Raw genomic sequence first — 14,105 nt, forward strand, 5'->3', positions numbered from 1 at the left:
CATTCCATTCTCACCTAAACACCCACTTACAACAGATAATATTGGACCTTTGATTGCACTAACAATGGTAGTAATCATGACCTTCCCACTAACTTAGATCTATAAATAGTAGAAGTTGGGGAAGAAATGGGGGTAAAAAAACGGAGGGAGAAAAAACAAGAGAAAGAGAGAGAGAGAAGGAAAATTACTTTGAGTCTCTGTACTGAGAACGACTCAAAGTAGGAAATCCACAAACCCACCTCATAAATAAGTTGTGAGCCCAAGTGAAGTTAGATCCAATAATTTCATTTCTGGCGCACACAATTGACGCCCACCGTGGGGCCATCCTACGAAGCTATGGTTCGACTAAGACTCAAACGAGGGAAATGTCCGAGGGGCGTTCGGGAGGGCATGCCGAGAGCGGTTCGATAGGATCTTCTTGGGGTTCCACATGGCGGGAAAGAAGACAAAAAAGGCGTGAGGATAGGGAGCGTTTGCGAGGAGAAGAAGAATCTGGCCTAGGAGAGGGATCGGACCAGACTCACCAAACGATGTCTAGTGCCTCGGGACACGGGCAGTGTGATAATAGGGATCGAGAGCTGGAGTGGTTGCGCAGACTGGTAATGGATCTAGAGTTGGAAGCAAGGGGTCGGCGCCAGGGAAGGAACCGAGACCACCGACAAAGGAGAGATGATAGCATGGGAAATCGAGGAGAAGAGAGCTCTAGCCAGTCCGATCCCCAACGATTCCAGGATCGGTCATTCTCCTGAGAATCACGCCGACATAGGAACCACTCACACTCCTGAGAGACACGTCATCATTGGAATCGTTCACGTTCACGTGGATACGACGACCGAGGCTCGGATTCACCAGAGGAACGGCGAACCCACAATGCTGCCATGGACGCCATGAGCCGGGCCTTACGAAGAGCTGCTCGGTCACCATTCTCCAATGAAATTGAACAGGCCCCTATGCTGAGTCGATTTACACGACCACCATTCAATTCCTACGATGGGAAAACGGACCCTGTGAAGCATGTCAGTCATTATATCCACATGATGTCCTTGTATGCACACAATGATGCGCTGATGTGTAAGGTATTCCCCTCTAGTATCGGCTCCATGGCCCTGAGAAGGTTCAATGGGTTATGAAAAGGTTCCATTCGCAGCTTCACCGAGCTGATCCAAGAGTTTGGTAGTAGATTCGTGACATGCAGCCGAGTGCCGCAACCAATGGATGCGCTACTTTCCATAAAAATGAGGGTCGGTGAAACCCTTCGGAGTTACGCCAGTCGATATTGGGAACTATATAACGAGATCGGTAGGGGAAATGAGAAGATAGCAGCAAGCACCTTCAGGATGGGGTTTCCCGAGGATTCTGAACTACGGGAGTTGCTGACGAAAAGACCTCCCGAGGATATGAGGCAACTTATAAGGTGCATTGAGGAGTATAAGCGTCTCGAAGATGATCGGCTGTAGAATAAGGGGAAGGCCCCATTGCTCAGCAGATCTCTGCAGGGCATTATTTCGGCAAGACCAAAAAAGGATTTCAGGATGCAGGAATCAGAAGCGCAAATTTTAGGAGTGAATGTGGCGTTTAAAGAGCCGGTGCACAAAATTCTGGATTGGATTAAGAACGAATCGTTCTTCAGGTGGTCGAACAAGATGGGGGGTGACCCATCTCGAAGGAATCAAAATTTGTACTGCACATACCACAGGGATAAAGGGCACACCATCGAGCAGTGTTGGGTATTAAAAGATCATCTGGGGCAACTAGTAAAAGCAGGGTATCTAAAAGAGTTCATAATGGATTCTATAGACCGAGATGTCGGCCAGGGTGTTCAACAGAAAAGGAATCCCCTCCCACCACCACTGGGAGTGATCGAAGTCATCCACGCTACCCCGAGAGGTGCGGCCACAGTTAAGGGAGCATTGACAGTGGCCTGCGCGGAGGGAGAATCACCCCAGAAAAGGATGAAAGTTGGTTGGCTGACGATCTCTTTTGACGAGGAAGATTTGGAGGGGACGATCCAACCTCATGATGATGCATTGGTAGTAACAGCACGGATAAGCGAGTTCTTGGTGAAAAGAGTGATGATAGACTAGGGAAGCGGAGCTGACGTGATGTACCCAGATTTGTTCGAGGGGCTCGAATTGAAGAGCCAGGACTTGGTGAAATATGATACGCTGCTAGTCTCGTTTGACGGAAGAGTCGTGATCCCCGAAGGTCAAATTTATCTTTCTGTGGACATGGAAGGCAAGGAAGTAATGGTGACCTTCATAGTAGTCAGATTGTTCTCGCCATACACTGCAATCCTGGGAAGGCCGTTGATTCACGCAATGAAGGCTGTTCCGTCCACCCTGCACGTGAAAGTTAAATTTCCCACCGAGTATGGAGTCGCCATGGTACGGGGGAACCAACGAGTGGCTAGGTAGTGTCTTGTCGCCGCGGTCAGGTGGAAGGGTGAACAGGTTGGACAAACATAAACCACCGAAAGAGAAACTTTATAGCAATTATAGAAGCTCTGAGGAGAAACAGGGGCGGATGGTGCTGAGGAGGTTTTGAAGGTTAGAATCTTTCCAGATATTGACAGGTATTTCCGAATAGGCACGAGCATGAATGATCGAGAGAAGATAGAGATGTTGTTATTCCTTTTGTAGAATGTGGATGTTTTTGCTTGGAGTCCGTACGAAGTGCCCTGCGTAGATCCTGAGTTCATTGTCCATAAGCTTAACGTGGATGCATCATTCCCCTCAAAAAAGCAAAAACCGAGAAGAGCATCGAAGGAGCATGTTGACGCAGTAAACTTGGAAGTCCAGAGGTTGAAGGAAGCAGGAGTGATAAGAGAAGTGTTCTTCCCAGAATGGTTAGCAAACACATTGGTAGTAAAGAAAAAGAACGGTAAATTGAGGGTTTGTGTGGATTTCACAAACTTAAATCGAGCATGTCCTAAAGATCCGTTCCCAATACCCAAGATTGATCAATTAGTAGATGCCACATATGGGCACCCGAGGATGAGCTTCTTGGATGCTTTCCAGGGGTATCACTAGATCGCCTTGTCGCCCGAGGACCGAGAAAAGACAGCATTTATCTCCTCGGGTGCAAACTATCACTATGAAGTCATGCCATTTGGGTTGAAGAATGCCGAAGCCACTTACCAGCGAATGATGACAAGGACGTTTCGAGAGAAAATTGGGTGCACGGTAGAAGTATACATTGACGATATGGTGGTAAAGAGTAGACAGGAATTACAACATACGGAAGATCTCTTGGGAGTGTTCGAGATACTTCGGCAGCATAAGTTGCACCTGAACGCCGAGAAGTGTACTTTCAGTGTGAGGGCTGGTAAGTTCTTGGGGTATCTGATCTCTACTCGAGGGATAGAGGCCAATCCCGACTAGATAGAGGCCATGAATCGTCTCAAACCGCCAAGCAATCCCAAGGAAGTACAAGTGCTAACTAGGATGTTAGCCGCCCTAAATCGATTCATCTCCAAATTTGCTGATCATTGCAGACCATTTTATTAACTTTTAAAGAAGTGGAAGGGGTTTCAGTGGGACGAGGAATGTGACAAGGCCTTTTGAGACTTGAAGGAGTACTTGGCGCAAGCGCCCATGTTAACGACCCCGGAGTCCAAAGAGGATTTGTTTATATACCTCTCAGTGTCCAACCACGCCGTGAGTGTTGTGTTGCTAAGGTATCGAGGAGTGCAGCAGCCGATGTATTACATAAGCAAAACCTTAGTAGATGCTGAGACAAGATATCTGCCCTTGGAGAAGTTAGTGTTGGCTCTGGTGCACGCCACGAGGAAGCTGCCGCATTACTTTCAGGCTCATACTGTGTTCGTCCTCACCGAGTATCCCTTGCAGTCATTGTTAAAAAGATTAGACTTCACGGGCCGAATAGCCAAGTGGGGAACTCGGTTGGGTTCATTCGACATAAGGTACCGGTCGCGAAACTTGGTGAAAGGACAAGTTCTTGCTGATTTCATTGCAAAATTCACTCCTAAGAATGATGGGAAGATAATCTGTAATGTAGAAAGTCGCTCGTGGAAGGTATTTGTGGACGACGCTTCGAATGCTATGGGGGCCGGAGCCGGTATTGTCATAACCATCCTGGAGGGCATACGACTAGAGCATTCCTTCAAATTGGGATTCAAAGCCTCTAACAATGAAGCCGAATACGAGGCCTTTCTAGCCGGATTGAGGGCCGTATTGCACCTGGGCATGAAGGATGTGGATATTTATTCAAATTCTCGGCTGGTTGTTTATCAAATCCTAGGAAGCTTTGAAGCTCGGGACTCTCGGATGAAAGCTTATCTGAGCACAGCTAAGCAAATCCTTAGCAAGTTTGGGACAGTGAAGGTGGCTCAGGTAGGTTGGGCACAAAACAGACACGCTGACTCGCTAGCCACGTTGGCCTCGTCGATTACCGAGGAGATTTCTCGGCTCATCAAAATAGAACTTATAAGGGAGCCAAGTATCAATATGAAAGATAATTGTAACTCGGCCGGGGTTGAGGTGGCCATGGTATCAATAGCCAATCCGTGTTGGATGAACCCAATCATAGATTTCCTAGCCGAGGATAAAGTTAGGGACGATGAAAAAAAGGCTAAAAATATTCGTTGAGTGGCTCCTCGGTATTGGCTGTCGGCAGATCGCAAATTGTATCGGAGGTCTTCCGCAGGCCTGTACCTTTTATGCCTACATCCCGAGAAAGTAAATGAACTTCTGACCGAGCTGCATGACCAAGTGTGTGGTGGCCATGTTTGGGGGCGATCTTTAGCACACAGGGCGATGACTTAGGGGTTTTGGTGGCCACAGATGCAGAAGGATGCCGCGGAATATGTCTGGAGGTGTGAACAATCCCAAAAACATGCCCCTCTAATCCATCAGCCGGCAGGTCGTCTAAACCCCGTTAGCAGTCCATGGCCGTTTGCACAATGGGGGTTGGACATCCTCCGCCCTTTTTCTCGAGCAACAGGTAACCGCCGGTTCGTGTTGGTGACAGTTGATTATTTCACAAAATGGGCGGAAGCTGAGGCCTTGGCCAATATCCGGGATATTGACGTGAAAAAGTTTATATGGAAAAACATAGTCACAAGGTTTGGGGTGCCGGACTCACTGATATCAGACAATGGGCTACAATTTGATAGCAAAGGTTTCCGGACCTTTTGCAGTGATCTCGGCATTAAGAACAAATATTCTACTCCGGCGTAGCCTCAAAGCAATGGCCAAGTTGAGGCAGTGAACAAGACGATTTTGAACGGGTTGAAGAGAAGGTTGGACGGGGCAAAGGGGAGGTGGGCCAAAGAGTTACCTAACGTTTTGTGGGCTTACCGTACAACTCCCAGAAGATCCACGGGTGAGACCCCTTTCTCCTTGACATATGGGACAGAGGCCGTGATACCGACTAAAGTGAGTCTATGCAATGCACCGGTTGCAGGATTTGACCCCGTCCAAAACGCCGATTTAATGATAGAGCACTTGGACTGGTTAGAAGAATGCCGGGAGGCAGCAACCATACGGCTCGCGAAGTATCAACAGAGACTTGCCCAAAGATACAACCGAGATATAAAGGGTAGGGAATTCAGTGCGGGGGACTTGGTGTTGAGAAAGGTCGTGGGAAACATGCGGGACGTAGCTACAGGGAAGCTAGCTCAAACGTGGGAGGGACTGTACAGAGTTACCGCCATTGCAGGCGCGGGGGCTTACTACCTGGAAGACCTTGACGAGAGGCCACTCCCCCGGCCATGGAATGTCCACAACCTAAAGAAGTTTTATCCGTGACCATCCATACACAGGAATGTAAGTCCAAATCTTGTACTTTGCTAAAATCAAGTTAATGATAAAGTTACTTGTCTAAGCTGTTTTCGATTCCATTATTGCACTTTAAGTAAATTGCATATTTTGTACGAATAAAAAAAATAAATAAAAAAAACAAAAAAAAAAAACTCTAAGGATAGAAACCTCATTCTCGGTTCAATCAAAATTGCCGAGCAGGTGGAAACCTTATCGTTACAAAAAAAAAAAAAAAAAAAAAAACCTCTAAGGATAGAAACCTCATTCTCGATTCGATCGAAATCGCCGAGCAAGTGGAAACCTTATCATTAAAAAAAAAAAAAAAAAAAACACTCTAAGGACAGAAACCTCATTCTTAGTTTGATCAAAATCGCCGAGCAGGTGGAAACCTTATTGTTACAAAAAAAAAAAAAAAAACTCTAAGGACAGAAACCTCATTCTCGATTTGATCAAAATCGCCGAGCAGGTGGAAACCTTATTGTTAAAAAAAAAAACAAAAAAAACAAACAAAAAAACTTTAACGAAAGAAACCTCATTTTCGATTCGATCAAAATCGCCGAGCAGGTGGAAACCTTATCACCCTTACAAAGACTAACGTCTGGAATTTCATTCTCGGTTCGTCCAAAATCGCCGAGTAGGTGAGAACTGTGCGCCAGGTTTTGGGGCACCATGCCATTTACACTCTCAGGAAAACGAACACATGTTGTATAAATGGGATATATTGGGGCATGATTTAACCCATTGTGCAGGCAGCTCCCTGCCAAACATGCGACAGAATAAATAGCAACGAAAAAAATAGATAAAGAAAGACAACACCGAAGGTCAAAGTAAAGCGCTCGCAGACATGATCCAAACAAACACACAATGAATAGATGGTCATTCAAAAAAGTTAAAAGCAGAATTAATGTCTCATCGCCAAAACTCGACAACTGTTTACGGGTCATCCCTGCGAAATAAGAAAATTGTTCAGTCACCACAACCCGGTGACGTAGGCAAATTTACCAATTTAAAAAAAGAGAGAGAAAAAATGAAGTAAAAAGAAGTAAAAGCATAAAAAAAGCAGTACGGCAAGTAACTTAGTCAGGTGGAGGGTCTAGTCTGATCTGCTGCTTCAGGCTACTGCTAGTCAACCATGGGAAAATGCAGGTCCCTACCGAGCAGGTCTTGTGCATTTGGGATGCTGGTGGTTCCATTTCATCTGGCTCTGCAAGAGCATCAATCTGTTCCATCAGCTTCCTCATACTTACTGTTTCTTCCTCCTCAACGGGCACTAGGGGATCCTGTATAGCAGTAACAGGGCTCGGAAAGGGAATCTGGCCGGGGTCTTTCAGGGGGGAATCCTCGGGAACACCTAAAGCTTGCAGAGTGGCAAACCACCAAGCCTCAAAACCCAGCCTTTGAGCTTGGTTCACCACCGGTTCTGCAGAATTCTCGGCATCGGCAAACCCTTCATTATACCATTTATCCTCACAGGCCTCCAAAGCCGCCCTCAGGTCGGTGAGTTCCTCAGCTTGGGCTATGTTTAGGCTAATTATTTCAGCTAGCTTGACGTCTGTTTCATTCTGCTTAGCCAGGAGCTCCATGCACCTCTTCTCCGCCAAAGCTCTATTCTTCTCCGTAGCAGCAGCCTTCTTCTCGATAGAATCAGCTGCCTTCAGTTTTTCCTTCGCCGTTTTGGCAGCTGCCTCCCATGCCTCCCTTTCATGATCAACCTCCTCAGCAACATCCTTTGCACGGCCAACCAGAATATGGGCCAATTGAGCAGCCTGACAGACATAGAAATTAGTACGAAAACAAAAAGAAAGGAATGGTAAGTAATTGATAAATAGAGAGTTATCGCGATAGTATGCCACTCTAACCGGCACCCCACGGACTCCTTCGACCCGTCTTTAAAGGCATGTACTTCATCGGGAAGAAGAAGACACGTAGCCAGGGTCTGAACAATGCGACCCCCCTCACCTTTCTCCCACATCCGCACACAGGCAGTTAAGGGCAGAGGCTTGCCGTCCAGCAGAAACTTAGGCTTCCACACTGGCGTGGCTTGGGAGGAGGACACAACACCCGGCCCAACCTGGGTTTGCAGCTCGTGAATAACGATACCTCCTGTTGGCCGGGGAGGAGTCTGAGTGGCTACATCTCCCGGACCTGTGGACGGTTGATCGGTAGCCCTCTGCCTTTTCCGGGCTCGTCCAGCTTGAGGAGGGGGTGGAGGGGGAGATGCCTGGGTTTGACTCTGAAAGGGTAGGGGCTGAGTGGCCTGCCATGCACTGGGCACGAAACGATCAATGGTCATGGTCTTCCTGGTCACCATGTCTTCGCCGAGAAGGGGATCGGTGGCCGACAAGTTGGTTACTTCAACCGCAAGATGCTCGGCTTCCGCAACAGGGGCCTCGGGTTTAACAGGGTTCTCGAGGTGAGCGGGTCCTTGAACAAGAGCTTCTTCTTGGATAGCCTCGTGAGCTAACTCTCGAAGACGCCGAGACACGCACTCCGCACTTTCCGAACTCCCTCGCCTCGCCGGTCGTAAGCTTTGGCGGTAGAAAATTTGCATACCGAACGTCTATATATGACAAAAGTGGGCTATCAACTAACAGCGTCTGTTTAAAGGACTGCCAGGTAGAATAAATGGGTCCTACTCCGAGGATCAGGTGTGAAGCTCGGAGCTGTCCATCCCAGTGCACGAATATCTCAGAACGAAGGATAAAATTTAAGTCTTTGACGTGGACTGTTCTAATGTCTGGGACAAACACTTTGCCGTCTGCAAAAGAACGAAACGCAATATCAACAGCCAGTAATGAAAAGCTACTTCAATAAAAAGAAAAAAAAAAGAAAGGGAGAAACGGTTAAGTCAGAGATTGGTATGAACCCACTTCATGCTGTGAAAGGGGGCAGGGGACCTCCTCGACAAACCAGTTGCTGTGCACTCGGACAAACTCCCCGGCCGAGTTCCTATTCGAATCAAGTAGGCATGATATCAGCCGTAACCGATTATCCCTAGTTTTTAAGTAATAGTTGGAAGTTTTGTTCCCACAGAGACTATACATGTGGTTAATGTCATGGTGATCTAACTGTAAATCAAAGGTGTGATTCAACCTACTAACGTAGCTAACTACCCGGTAAAAGTTGGGAGGGAGCTGGTCGGGACACAACCCGTAGTACCTAAGTGTGTTAGTCAAAAGGGGATCCACGGGGAACCTAACCCCACCCTCTAGAATTGCCATTAAAAGAAAAAAAGCTGTACCACACCCTCTGTGGAGAGCAATTTCGCTCTCGTGGCAGTAAGCCACTTCCACGTCATCGGGGTTATCAAACTTCTGCCTAAAGGTGGCCAAAGCTACCGGGCCTTCCAAGAGATAAGAGTAACCCATTTTTGAAATTTAATACTGTGAGAGGGAACTCATAGAAAGAAGTTGAAGGAATAGGAAAGGGAAGAGAACTTACTTTGGGCTCTAAGGAAGAAAGGAACTCTGGGCTGGTGAGTAAGCGCTCAAAGGAGTGATCGGTAAAGAATATGCTCAAGAAATTAGAGGTGAAAAAGTGAAAGAATGTTCTAAAGAGAACTATTTATAGGTGCAGAAGAGGGCATAGGAATGTTTAATCAGCATTAAATGGGCACGATTCACAAAAGACCCTACGAATGCCAAAGATAACCGACACGCACGCCGCTTCGGTTCACGAACCATCAGGCAATAATGACAACTGAACCTGGTGCTCCGGAATAGCGCATCTTTTGAGAAGAGCATTAATGGGAAGCCATAACCGCATGAGTCTCTAGCCATAGGGCTTTCGAAACCAAAAGGCTTGGTCGGTTCCTTGATTCTCCCCGGCAGCCGGGCATGAATCAAGGGGGGGCTAATGTACGGCACCGAGGTTCCTAGACCCAATTGGGCCCTGGGTTCAAGCCCAATAGCACGGCCCCATTACTTTAAATTCTGCTTAAAACTACCTTCACAAACTACGAGTTTTAAATCTCGACCCCTAACCGATGGTCGGCATAAATTTCCCGAACAAGTAAGAAAGTCTTGTCCAGACGTACCATAGGGTGCTCGGCAGTTCTAGGAAACATCACTACCGAGCATATTAACCTGAGTTGGAATCAAGTTCCGAAGCCATAATCTCAGCATTCCACCCTCACCTAAACACCCACTTACAACAGATAATATTGGACCTTTGATTGCACTAACAATGGCAGTAATCATGACCTTCCCACTAACTTAGATCTATAAATAGTAGAAGTTGGGGAAGAAATGGGGGTCAGAAAACGGAGGGAGAAAAAACAAGAGAGAGAGAGAGAGAAGGAAAATTACTTTGAGTCTCTGTGCCGAGAACGACCTAAAGTAGGAAATCCACAAACCCACCTCATAAATAAGTTGTGAGCCCAAGTGAAGTTAGGTCCAATAATTTCATTTCCGGCGTGCACATGAACAATTTACGAAAGTATTATTTCTAGTTCTAAAGTATTGTAAGGAATCATATATTATATGCAGTCAGATGTATTTTCATGACTTTTGTTGTATTCCTTAGATTATTTTTTATGTTGAACAAAACCTCGGCCAGGTTCGATTCCTTGGATCACCTGCCTTGGGTAAATTAACACATAGATTATTTGTTATGTTAAACAGAACCTCGGCCAGGTTCGATTCCTCGGATCACCTGCCTTGGGTAAATTAACACTTAGATTATTTTTTATGTTAAACAGAACCTCGGCCAAGTTCGATTCCTCGGATCACCTGCCTTGGGTAAATTAACACTTAGATTATTTTTTTATGTTAAACAGAACCTCGGCCAAGTTCGATTCCTCAGATCACCTGTCTTGGCTAAATTAACACTTAGATTATTTTTTATGTTAAACAAAACCTGGGCCAGGTTCGACTCCTCGGATCACCTGCCTTGGGTAAATTAACACTTAAACTATGTTTAATGTTCAACATAACCTTGGTTAGGTTCGATTTCTCTTAGCATCTACCTCGGGTAAATTAACACTTAGGCATATCTGAACATTTAACTATGTATGAATCAGTACCAAGTTTATTATCTGTATATGGGTATGGTAAACAAATATGAAATCATAAAATATGAGTATATTTGAATAAAGCGAAGTCCTAGCAAAAGTTCTTCATTGAATAAAGTTCAGATGAGTACATAAAAAAAATAAAAAAAATAAAAAAAGATAAAATGGCCCCCAACAATAAATAATAATAAAAAAGTAACAACGTAGACTAGCTATTACTCTCCCTAGGCCTCGGGAGTCTTCTGCTTCCCTACTTCCTTGGAGGGTTGTGTCTCGTTAGTTGGAGTCAGAATAGGAGGAACCGCTTTAATTGCGGAGGAACTTTCTTCCACTAGAGATGTCTTGGTCGCCACCTCAGAGCTTTGGGGAGCAATTGCACTAGGCTTTGAGGCAGGCTACTTGATTGATTTGGGTTTAGCTAGGGCAGTGGTGCTGGACTTAGGTGGAGGGTTCTCGACAGAGCTAGCCTGTGTTGGAGTAGTAGTGTTGGCAGGGGGCTAAGTGGCTGGGCGCGCCCTAATTGCTAGGGGATAGAACACCTTTTTCGGATTCCTTAGCTTGGAAGAAGGGTCTACTCCTACAGTGTTAAGGGCCTCAACCCAGGTCTGAAGGCAAAAACTACAACATACCACTGGGATTTAAAACTTAAGATGGGACTCTGTCTCCTTTTTCCCTTGCTCGTAAGCAGCTTGCTTGACCTTACTCACTTCCTTATTCTTCTGATTTAGTTCTTTCTTCAACTCGAAAATGTTCGTTTGAGCAATCACAAGCTGGCTCTTTGCCTCCTTAAGATGTTGGAGTTGCTCTCGAGCCCGCCTCTCTATACTCTCTATTAAGGCCTCAGCACTCTTCCTAGCTTTGTCGCATTCTGACAGTTTAAGGAGAGTCTCTTTAACTTCTTGTCAGTTTGGGTGAGAGATTTCTGTGCAGCGTAATGTTTGGATTCTCCTTCCTTTTGCTCACAAAGGGCTTGGTCAACCCATTCCTCTACTATATGTGGCGCTTGGGTGGCCTATGCACATATAATTAAGATAGGAATCGATAAGTTAAGTATATGAAAAACTGTCAAGACCATGGTAATGAGGTTGTTAAAATAAAAGAACAAGTAGAATGAGGTCTTACTAGAGCTAAGTCCCTCTTTATGGATAGGAATAGTTCATGCTTCTTCCAGTTACAGAGTTCATCCATGTCTTTATGAAGAAGAAGTGCTTGCTCCACTGAATTGGCCACATAGCCCGCTCTCCCATTGTCAAAGTTATGGATTGAAGAATCCTCAAGGAGAGGCGAGCCATCCAACACAAAAGAGGGGTTCCAGCTTGGAACTTGATATCAGTGCTCGAAAACTGCTTCCAAACTCTCCCCACCCCTCCTTTGTTGGGCTTGAGTCGGCTTAGCCACCTTGGTTGGCTCAGGAGGAGTATTCTCCTGGACTTCGCCCTCCTCGATAGAGCCTTTCCCTCCTTTTTTGTCCCTTTTCCTTTTTTCTCGATCGGTTCAGATTGTGGAAGAGGACGAGGAATTGGTGTGGGGGGTCTAGGAACCACTAGAATTTCAGAGGTAGTAGTCCCAGCATGGGACTCTAACAAAGAAAGTAAATCTGGCAACCTCTTTTCTATCACCATTGCTTCAGGTACTTCAGTTGCCTCTTGGTTCTCACTAACGAGGGCTGCAGCTAGATGCGAGCTAGATGCTTCCTCCTCAGTCTCGTCTTTACGGTACAAAACCTCGAAATCTTCGTCTCAGACGAGGCTTTTAGTACTTTCTTTTGAAGTATTATCCTCGGATTCTGTCTCAGCTTCTTCATCTAAAGATGTAATTTCTTCAACAATTGGCTGAGGGTCCTTGAACGTAGGAAGCTCGACTAATTGCATTCCTGCTAGAAGAGGTTTACTAATGATGTTTGAAAAACACATGTTTGTATCGCATACAAATCATACGTAGCGGAAAATTAACGGGCCTACTTCACAGAATATAAGAACAAGAGAGTGTACCTTGGTGCAATGAAATTCAAAATCAAAGATTAGAAGTACTTAAGAACACTTTTAATCTTCACTCCAATTCCACTAGTGCCCAAGAACTATGGTCTCTCAATCAATTTATATGAATGTGTTCAAGGGAGAAGAAAAGAGTGTCCAACACTCACATACAAACCATTTCTCTTACAAAATTTTGTATGTTTCTCTCCTTATAACAGATTATCTAATTGGGCTAGCCTTTTGGGCCTTTCCAATTGGGCTTTAGTATATGACTTGGAGTGGGACCAAAAGGGAACAAATAAGACACTAGCTCCAATGAGCCTTGGGCTTTTCTGTCAACTCTTGACAAGTCCAAAGTTACCATTAATTATATTTAATACCACTATATAAATATAATTTCACTCTAGACCTAATTAATAAATTATATCCCAAGACTTTATTATACATTCAACCCCTTTATAAAATATTCGTAGTAATACAAAGTCATGAATGTAGACTGCCACTTTGAAGATTACTACATCTTAATCCTTGAGGACCCGGTTTAATCTTTTAAGTTATTCATCATATATTTATGAAATCCAATTTCATAAATATATACTTTAGTAACTCCTTACTAAAATGATTAAGTCTAACACTCTGAATAACCGAAACCGTTAAATTTATCTCAATGAAATATTTTATATCTCCGCTAAGAGATTATGAATTCCATCTTGAGAATATATGTTCCATCAACACTAAATGTGGCTGCCCAACATACTGAGGTTTTGATCGTGACTTTAGAACTCACTCCTAATATATCAAAGCAACCTACACTTCATGATCAAGTCCATTATTCTCTCAGGATTAAGAGTTCATGTAAATAAAAGTCGTGAGATTTATTATTCATTTGACAGTCGTTAGGAGAATAATAAATCTCACAGCGGTCTAGTTCAATATGTCTTAAGTCTTAACACATATCAACTAGAAGTCTCCAGTTCCATGATGAAGACAAATCATCTTAGTTGATATGTTATAGTCTTCACAGATGAAATGCCCAATTTCATCACCGATTACGAACTAAAATTCTGAATTTATAAAGAACTTGTAACTTATATCTTCTATACCTAAATCACATACTATGCATCTCATAGACTATATGATAATGTTCAAATATTCATGTTACCATTATTTTAGATAATAATAAAACAACTTTATTAATCACAACATTAAGTCATACATAAAGTCATACATAGCATCATACAATAGGATTTAAGGGCACATATCCTAACAAATGAATCCCTCAAAGGCCATGTCAACTCAAACAAGACGAGAATCTCGAGCCTTGATCACGTGCTTGGA

At 44.6% G+C, this 14,105-nt stretch overlaps 2 protein-coding genes across 2 annotated transcripts; both read left to right on the top strand.

Moving 5' to 3' along the window:
- The first annotated feature begins 878 nt into the window (after nucleotides 1-878).
- LOC126694630 (uncharacterized) lies at nucleotides 879-1,457 on the top strand. The gene is made up of 2 exons (XM_050391006.1): nucleotides 879-1,045; nucleotides 1,148-1,457. Exons 1-2 carry the CDS (start codon nucleotides 879-881, stop codon nucleotides 1,455-1,457), a joined length of 477 nt encoding a protein of 158 aa, XP_050246963.1.
- Nucleotides 1,458-1,532: 75 nt separating this feature from the next.
- LOC126694634 (uncharacterized) lies at nucleotides 1,533-2,084 on the top strand. The gene has a single exon (XM_050391011.1). It carries the CDS (start codon nucleotides 1,533-1,535, stop codon nucleotides 2,082-2,084), a length of 552 nt encoding a protein of 183 aa, XP_050246968.1.
- The last annotated feature ends 12,021 nt before the right edge of the window (nucleotides 2,085-14,105 follow it).

This window comes from Quercus robur, chromosome 2 (assembly GCF_932294415.1).
Source record: "Quercus robur chromosome 2, dhQueRobu3.1, whole genome shotgun sequence".
NCBI lineage: Eukaryota > Viridiplantae > Streptophyta > Magnoliopsida > Fagales > Fagaceae > Quercus > Quercus robur.